Raw genomic sequence first — 9431 nt, 5'->3', positions numbered from 1 at the left:
CGGGGCGCGGGCTGGGGGGCGTCCCGCGGCCGCGGGCCCCGCGCAGCCCCCGCGCAGCTCCCGCCCTCCCCGTTTGTTTCATTGCATTTTAATTCTGAAGTGGGAAGAGTAGCAGGAATAACCGAGGCGCGTCTTGCTGCCGCCGCCTCCTTCAGGAGCTGCGTGTTTTGCAGTGAGCCCGGTGCCAGCTGTATTTCATACATTAGTATATAATTCTCGTTAATTAGCAATAATTTATGTTAAGAGCATAGAAAACGTTGAGGTTACAGGTTTTATATCTGTACATTTGATCGTCTTGTTATTTTCAAGAACTTTGCCTCCTATAAAATTAATTAGGTGAAATGTGGAGGTGTAATCAGCAACCTCTGAATTACCACTTCATTTCCTGCTTTTGATTATAAATCAGCCCGGGCAGCAGAGACTTCAGCAAAGTCGCTTTTTGGTGGGGGCCGCATGGAGCTGCTCGCTGCCGAGGCCCCGCGCTGCCTTCCCCGGCCGGGCCGGCATCGGAGCCGGAGCGATGGAGCCCGCGGGCTGCGGAGCCGCCGCGCCGCTCGGCCCCGGCCAYGCTGCCGCATGCACCGGGCTCCGGCGCAACCTCCCGCTCTGCCCTCCGCAGCGCAGCGGCACCGGGCGCGCTGCAAGTTGAAGCAGAAACCCCCGGCAATTAAGGGATTGTTTTTATTAATGCGAGCGCGACCTTCATATTCCTGTGGCTGACCTGCCGTTAAATTAGAAGTAGCGCTAGAGGCGAGAGAGCACGGCCGCCTGTCCCCGTGTCCTAGTTGGAGCCGAGGTGCGGCGGGGTAGGGTGCTCCYGCAACGTTATTTCACGTGGCACAACTGGGAGCTACTCCAGATCTTCCTCCTTCAATATTGAGCCTAGGTGGGGTTGAAATAAATTTAACCTGAGTTCACCRCATTTTTGCACTTTATCAAAAGCAGTTCCAATAGCGTGCAGTCAAATTAAAATCTATTTTTTGATTCTCTGTGGCTTTAAGTTCATTAAACGTGAAATTGGCAGCTTGCTAAAGAAGGTCAGGCTGATTAACTGTTGGAGAGTCGCGCCGCGGCTGCCTGCCCCTACCTGGCCGCGCGCGACGGGGGCTCGCTCACATTGCACCCTGCAGCCCCGCTGCGGCCGCCCGGGCTCCCGGCACCACCGTGCCGCCCGCGCGGAAGGCCGCGGCAATGGTCCTGCACTCCCTGCCGAGAGATTTCCCTACAAAGTTAAAAAAGGGGGGGGGGGRAAGGAGAAAAGCAACAGCAAGCGAGCAGGAAAGCAAGCCCTGTCTGCCTCGTTACAGCATCCGCGGGTGATTATGCGAGCAGAAGTAGCCTCATAATGAAGCTTTTTGGAGCTCATTCAGAAAATTTGTCAACTTTGACAACATTAGGCGAGGTATTTGGAGTTTAAAGAAAGCGCTTTTCACTCGTGTGATGAGATGTGGCGGTCGCCCGGCCAGCCTGATTTTTCTGCGCTGAAGGCCACCAGTACTAACATGTTTAAGCTAATTCAGGCGCTCCTCTTTCAGGGTGGAAAAAAAAAAAAAGAAAATGACTAATTGGCTTATTTTGTTAAGTGCTAAAAAATATCCTGTCCAGTTAATATCCATGGGTGGAACTGCCAGTGGATTTGATACCTGCTCCGCTCCCAAGGAGTGGGTGCAAGGCAGTGTGGCCGCCCCCCCACCGCCGCAGGAGTTTTTGCCGCGCTCGGTTTTGGCCCTTTAGCCGCCTGTTATTTATTTCGCTGCCCGGGGCGCAGCTGGGGCGCTGCGGGGTTTCGAAGGGGAAGCCGCGGGCGCTGCGCGCTGCCCGGGGCGGCCCCGGTGCGGGAGGCGCCCCGTGGAGGGAGCCCGCGACACCTCGTGTGCGCACGTGCTGCCGGCGAGGCTGCGCGCGGGGCAGCGTGGCTGGCACGTGTGCGCGAGGCAGCCGGCGCGCGCATGCTGGCCTCAGCCCCCAATTCGTGCACGTAAATAATAACACCCGGCAGTAAAACGCGGTGGGGACTTCTCCTGCACCACCGTAGTTTGAGAGTATGTCCTTAAAGCYCGTTCGTTTTGGTTTTACCACCGGGTTGTTGGAGCAAGTGGGGAATTTGTCCTCGTGGATGAAAGCGGCTCTGGTGGCAACGCTCCCACTCCCGGCCCGGCCRCCGTGGCGGGGGGACGCGTGGCCACGGGTACGGAGCCGGCGAGGATGGGCCCGGCGCGTGGCCCCCCGTGCTAACGCTGCTCCTTTTGTCTCCCGCCTGCAGCCGAACCTCTCGAAGCCATTCTCACCGATGAGGAGCCCGAGCACGGCGCGCTGGGAGCTCCGGAAGGGGACCACGACCTCCTCACCTGCGGCCAGTGTCAGATGAACTTCCCGCTGGGGGACATTCTGGTTTTTATCGAGCACAAACGGAAACAATGCAATGGCAGTCTCTGCCTGGAGAAGGCTGTGGATAAGCCGCCCTCGCCCTCGCCAAGCGAGCTGAAGAAAGCGTCCAACCCCGTGGAGGTGGGCATCCAGGTTACGCCAGAGGATGACGATTGTTTATCAACGTCATCTCGAGGAATTTGCCCTAAGCAGGAGCATATAGCAGGTAAAGCACGGCCAGGAGAAGTGCTCGCGCGGCGCCGTGGCGCGTGCGGTGGGTGTCCCTCGCGGTGCGAGGGCCGCGCGGCGCCCGCGGGGCCGCCGGGCGCTTCCCGGCACGCGGGCGGGCGGGCGGCCGCTCCGGCGGAGCCGGGGGCGAAAGAGTTAACGGCGCATCCGCTCGCCGCCGCGCGCCCATGTTGGCTGTCAGCGTATGGACTGTAATTAAACACAGCCCCATGGCAAAGTGACACCACCGACCTTGACTTTAAGATGCCATTTGCGACTGGCCAGGCCAGAGTAGAGAGGGCAGTTGCTGGAGCGCGCAGGCATGCTTCTGCGGAAAGTTTAAGGGCATGTTGGAAATTTCAAAAGGTTGGTTTGACAGGAAAGGCTGCTCTCCGCAGCCTGCCTCCTCAGCCCAGTGATAAATGCTTCTCTGTGCGCTCTCCTGCCTCTGATGTGGTTTTGACAGATGTATCTTGATTTTGTTTGTGGTTTACAYGGCCACATGTCATCCGTACAAATGTCCAGGACAGGGTTCTCTTTGGTGCAATGAACAATATGAAATGTAATTTAAAAAGAGAGGGGAAAAAAAAAAAGCGTAAATAATTCCATTTCTGAGTGTGTGTGTGTGTATATATATATACATATATTGCAAATGGAAGGCTGTTCACCATGTAAATATTTTAGCAAATGAGGTTAAAAAAAATAAGACTTACTACGTGAGAGAAAATCGCGGGAGGCCTGGGAGGCCTCCCAGGCATGGCCTGTTTCTCCAAGGCGCTGGGCCGTGCCCAGGGTGCCCTGGCAGCGCCCGGCGAGCGCCGGGCCCGTTGTGCCGCRCGACGGCCGCACACGGCTGCGGTGCTCGCGGTGGCGACCGCACACGTCCCGGAGCGCGCGGGCCGGCCGAAGCCACGCGCTGCCCTGGGCACGGAGGCGCTCGAGGGGAGCCCGTGCCCGGCGCCCTCGGCATGGCCAAATAGGGAGGGCCGGGGCTGCGAGGGCCGAGCTGAGCTGAGCCGAGCTGCCCTGCGGCGCAGACGAAACGCAGCCTCTGTCACGCAGGAATTAGAGGCGCGCGGCTCAGCACGGCCCGAGCAGGCCGCCCGGGCGAGCTCCTTGCCGGGGGATTTTCATGTCCATCCGTCCATCCGTCCGCCTGCTAGGTTTTAATTTTGCTTTTCTGTTGAGCGGGCCGAGCTTTGCGGCAGGGCGGGAAGGGCTGCCTCGCTGGGCACAGCCCTTGGGCCACCTCCTGTCCCGGAGTCCCCCGGTGCCAGTGGGAAAATGAGCAGCAGGAGAGTCGGAGCGAGCCGACTAGGAGGCACTGCTTGTAGTAATGCAGGAAAGATACCCAAGTATGTGATTAAAACTGCAAAAAAAGAGAAAAGAAAGAGAATCAGGGAGAGAGGCTGCGCCTAGGAAAATACCCAGGCAGGAGCTGAGGGGACTGATTCTTTCCGAGTCGAGGAAATGTGTATTTTAGACCTGTTCAAATGGAGCCCAGCAGTTGTTTTGCTGGCAGGGGTGTTGCAGGCTGGCTGTGGGCACGGCCAGTGCTCCGTGCGCCGCTTCGGAGGTAAGAAGTTGTTGTGTTACAGTCAAAGATCGCCTCACGATAAGCAGTGGTTAAGGATCAGTGCACCCAAAGACAAGGAACAAGGCACTGACTCACTCAAATAGGAGGGGAAAATGATGTCTGTTTTAAGAGTCGGTAGGCTTGGCTTTATCCTCACCCTCTCCCAAAGGCAGGAGTGGTTGCAATAGCTTATGTATAGTATACATGCGTGTGTCTGTGCAGGCACACACGTGTGCAAGGCGTGCAGCGTGTGCGAGGTGCGCATGCACGCCGGGCTGCCTACCTGTCCCTTTTGTGTGGGCGGACGCGCGTGCCGCTCCGGCTCCATATCCAATTTTGAGTGATGCTGATCCAGCGCCGCAGCTGAAATGCCATAAATTTAACTGAAAATTAATAGGATATGTTGTGTGGGTCCAATGAGGCAGCTTTCATCAATATGTATGTCAAACACTCACCGGCAGATACCGGCAGCCTGTGATTTGCAGTGAGTGCTACGGCAGGGGTTTAGTGATCTAGGCTCATATTTTACAATAGGGGGAAATATTAACTGAAGTATCTAGAGATCAGTGAATGTAAAATTGCTGTTCACTTATTGAAAAGGCTGGAGAAATATTTATAGTGCACCGGTGTCAGGACTGGGTGTTTTGTTTGTCGAACGTATAAATCTGAGGGAATTAATGCAAGGTTATTTTTTTGGACGGGGTGAAGAGAGATCTTAAATGTTGCTTGGCTTCAGGTGGAGCGCTTTGGAGAGCCGCACGTATTCCCGTCAGTGCCTGCGGCTCTGTGCCGTGGATCCCGTGTTTCCCGTGCAGAGRGGGGAGGCAGGAGCAGGGGAGGTGGGTTTTAGTGCCCGGCTCCTTTTTTCTTTATCTGCTTGTTGTGCTCAAATGTAACACGTGGGGGAAAAAAAAAATGTAAGAAATGCCTCAGTCTCTGGTAGTCAGAGGGGCAATGGATGTAACTTGGTGCTGAATTTGAGAGCAGGTCCGTGGGAGCGTTAGGACTCCCAGCGGGTGATGCCTCTGCCCAGTGTTTGCACCACAGAGATTTTCTCGGCGAGTTATTAGGAGTTGCCCCTGTAATTCTGCAGGTCGAACCCAGAGAATCCGGATTAATAATTTTCTTTGGTTCCAGATAAAAACCAGTAGCATGCAAACGGAGTAGTTAGCGTTACATCCAGACAAACGAGATGAGAGCTGCAGTGGTGGGGAAAATAAAATCGGAAAAACTGAAACTGCCTCCTCTTCCTCGCTACAAAGAGGCAGGGAGCCGGGCGAAGCAGCGCCGCGCGGGGCAGGTTTTGCGGGTGCCCTCGGGGGGCTCCTGCCCGGGGGCTGCCGGCGCTGCCTACAAGCTCTATTGGTAAATAAGACAGGGAAAGGTTGTGAACTGGCAGCCCGGCTGTTTTGTCCGAGTACAATGTGGCAGAAACTCTTTCTAAGACAAACGGTAAATAGAACTGTCACAGTGATTGCGCGACGGAGCTGCGGCCGTGCCGGGYGATTGTTGGCGTTGTCAGAGCACTTTTGAAAGCTCAATTAAACGCTGGGGCCTGGGTGGCGGCGAAATTTGCTTTCCTGGGGGAAAAACGCAATAAAAAAATAAAAAGGAAAAAGAAGGAGATGCGAAAGTTGCTGCTCGCTGGGGGAGCAGAGAAGAGGCGAGAGTTTGTCTGCTCGCCCCGGCGCCTTCTCTAAATAGCGTTTTTTTGCGGGAGCGAGCACGTGATAGCGATACCGTCCCCGTACGAGGTGAGGGCTGTGTAGTTTTCCTCGCCCCGCTGTTGCAGGCAGTCGGGATAAAAATGGCTCTTTATTGGCAGCGCAGKCAGGCGCTCAGGCGAAGACCAGAAGCCGGGGAGAAAGTTTTCCCCGCACTCGGCACGGCTACCCCGGCGCGGCGCCGGCAGCGTCGCGCTCCTTGGATCGCTCTCCCTTTCCTGTTGTTGTTGTTGTTGTTTCCCGCGAATCGGGAGGCTCCGGCAGCGCGCGCCGCGTTCCTGCCCTCATTGTGTGCGCCCCAGCGGCGCTCGGTGCCGCGAGCGGAGCGGGCGGCACACGCTGCGCGCCGAGGCGCGGGGCGAGCGCCTGCACAAGCCCCTCGCAACGAGGCTGCCGGGAGCGGCCCGAGTCCTGCCTGCAGATTTCCCCATTCCGGCGCTACTGCTTTTAAGGAGGAGGAGACCTATTAGCATGACACAGTTCTGCGCGTGCAGCCCTCGGTGCATGGCTTCCCTCTTTATTTAATTCGAATAATAAAGGCAATCGAGGAGGCAGCGTCCTCATTTGTTTGCCTGCCCGCTTCCTCATTACGGGAATTTTTGGATAAAATTCTCTTGAAGCGTCAGCCTGTTTTTTCAGCCAGCAGCCCCAGCTTTGTGCAAGCAGAGGTGTTTAGYATCAAGCTGGACACGGGCTGGCACTTGGCCACTTTTTTTAGCAGGAGATCTAATCACTGGGGATCCGTAGTACCTTTCTGCTTGTTCAGATTTCCTTTGGGCCGTGGCTGTCAGCAGCGCTCTCCTCCGCAGAGCTCTCATTTTCAGCACGGCCCGCGCTGCAGTGCCGCACGCAGCCGAGGAGGGCTCGGTTTTATGGGTCCATTTCAGGGAAATTGCAGAAGTTCATAAAATACGTGGAGCTCATATATTTTCATACGTTAAGACCTATATTCCTCCTTGTAACGTGGCCCTAAAATTAACTGGTTTATTCATTTTTTTTCCTGTTTTATTTTTCACCCCCGGCCTAACGAGCCTATTTTGTCTCACGTGCTGCAGGTACATGGGGGTTGTACTTAATACTGCTGGGCTGCTGTTGGGGTGGCGGCTTCGGGCCCACCGTGCTGGGCATCAGTACCCACGTTGTGGTGACTTTTCCCTCTTTTATAAAAAAAAAAAAAGGTGCCTGCAAACCTGAGGAGGCTGCGTGGCCCGTCTAGGACGTTGCCAGAGCCACCCTAGAGCATCGGGTCCCCCCGCGCGGGGACGGCCGGGCTTGACCGGGCCGCGCTCAGGTGCGAGCTCCCGCGGGCGCGTGTGAACGCGCTGCCCGGCGCAGCGCGGGGATGTTCCTGTGTAATGAAGCTGTATGCAGCAAGCTCCATGTGCAACCGGGCTGGGGGACTGCCTGAAACTTAGATAGCCCAGTATGAAAGATAGCAGTGCAAAAAATACCCCCAATATGCTACAGTTTGCGTTCTTGTTTGCCTTTGATCTCAGGCAAAATGGAAACATCCCCTTCTTTCTCTCCGTGTTTCATAGAGGGGCTTCTCGCTGGCAAAATCAGTTAATAAGTGAGTTGATGAAGAGGTGGAATGAGGTGCATGGCACGCAGCAGAATTGCTGGAGCCACGTTGCGGCTGCTCCCTGAGCACGGGGCTTTCACCGAGCGTTAGCAGCCGCTTATTTTTCTGCACTTGAGATCATTTGTTTTGCTTTTCTTTCTCTTTTAGTATCTGCTTGGAACAAAGAAAATGCAGGCGATGTAGGCAGGGAGCTGTGCACCGCTCTACCCCGCTGCTGCAGGCACAGCCCTGGCTTTAAATCCAGAGCGAGTCTTTGCAGAGGTTTCCTTTGCTCCTCCTCTGAGCTCCCAATTTTAAACTCTGTTTAAAGGTGTATTTTTTTCCAGCTGGGGGATGATAGAGGATTTTCAACAATGTGCTCGTTTAGCTGAATCAACAGCTGTCAGAGGCAGTTGTAGTAAATCCACAAGGAAGTACAAAGCACAAGACACGCGTCTCCTGCAAGCGAACGCCGGGAAGCGCTTGCCTGCCAGCGCGGCAGCCCACGTCCAAGTTTGCCGGCAGCGCACACGGCTCCGCGGAGCCCGGCGCGCCTGGCGCAATTCCTGGGAAACTTCTGCCGGAGCAGCCGCGTCCCCTCCGTGATGGTGCACGGGCCGGCGCTGCCCGGCATCCCGGTGCTGCGGGATCCGGCGCCGCGGAGCAGCCCGCGCAGGGAGGCGTCGCGGAGCCGCAGGTGGAGCTCGCGCGGCCCCGCGGCCGCCTCTGCGCACGGGCGCGCGGCAATTACACCTGCAATTTGATCTGYGCTCCAGATACACAAACCTCTGCCTAAATAAACAATAGCGCTGCCCTGCAACAACAAAGAGCCCTGCCTGCAGTGCTGCGCCTGTGCTCATTGTGGGTGACGGCATCACTATTATTATTATTATTATTGTTATTATTATTATTACTACTACTACTACTACCACCAATGCTACTACCTTTAAAAAAATAAACATGCCTTAAAGCTCCTCACTCCTTAGGAATCAAAGGGTTTAATTTTGCCTTCAGTGCCTGCTTAGTTGATTGAGCAGGCAGTGCAATCTAAAATGCAAAAATGAAAATACCCTCCTTGCTGAGAATTCGCAGCAATTAATTTGTCAGCCGGTGTCACTTGGCTGCAGCTTCGCAGCCGTTTCTCTTTTCGGATCTTGCGCGGATCTCCCAGGCTTTGTGGCATTTTTGCTGTGGAGTTTGTTCCTTCTGGAGCAAAAGGGTAATCAGCAAAATTGTTGTGCTTGGGGCAGAGGGTGGAAAAGACACAAACGTTGTGGAATGAGTGAGACCAAGACCTTTTTACTACCGTTTTCTTTATTATTAGTATTAGTTTTCATTTTCATATATATATATATGTGTGTGTGTGTACATAGATATTTACACACATGTAGTTTTGGTACACAGGGAAGCAGTAGGTAGAGAGGTTTTTCTCTTAGAGGAAGTAAAACACAGTCGGTTGCATTAAGGGGAAAAAAAAAAAGAAAAAGCAGAGTGTTACCTCCTGAGAGATTATTTAGAGGCCGTATTATTTTGTAATAAACTATAAACTGTCCTATGTTAAATTTGTGTTATGTTAGAAAAAAAATCAATAAGGAAGAATTAAATTCTGATAAAGATACTCTTGGATCTTTGAAAACAACTGCTGTCCTTTTAACTAAAACATTTGAGGAGCTTCAAAGAGGATGTATTTCTTCTGATCTCGGAGCTGTGCGACTGGTAGCAGGGAAGGGGGGGGAAAAGAAAACCTTATTCTACATACAAGTGGATTGCTTAACAAGTCAGCACAGACACATACTTGTTTGTACAATGGAGATAAAAATTCCTGTATAAAAATAATTCAGCCGCTGACAGGCGGCTTTGTGCCGGGGCTGCCTCCTTTGTGCGCCCGGGGGCCGGAGCGCGGCTCCCGCGCCGCACGCGGCGCTTGGGCCGACGGCCTCGTTTTGAGGGCAAAAAAGGAAAAGGAAAGAGCCTC

At 54.4% G+C, this 9431-nt stretch overlaps 1 protein-coding gene across 1 annotated transcript in view; it reads left to right on the top strand.

The window, feature by feature from the left end:
• The window catches only part of BCL11A (B cell CLL/lymphoma 11A), a 122348-nt gene that overhangs the window by 62965 nt on the left and 49952 nt on the right, over positions 1-9431 (top strand). Inside the window, exon 3 of the mRNA XM_026036442.1 lies at positions 2264-2593. Coding sequence (XP_025892227.1) covers positions 2264-2593 — 330 coding nt within the window. The remainder of the gene's footprint in view (positions 1-2263; positions 2594-9431) is intronic.

The sequence above is a fragment of the Nothoprocta perdicaria genome, unplaced genomic scaffold, assembly GCF_003342845.1.
Source record: "Nothoprocta perdicaria isolate Ctin4 unplaced genomic scaffold, notPer1 scaffold_179, whole genome shotgun sequence".
Lineage (NCBI taxonomy): Eukaryota > Metazoa > Chordata > Aves > Tinamiformes > Tinamidae > Nothoprocta > Nothoprocta perdicaria.
The sequence above is the reverse complement of the archived record's forward strand: the minus strand, read 5'-3'. Positions and strand labels throughout refer to the sequence as shown.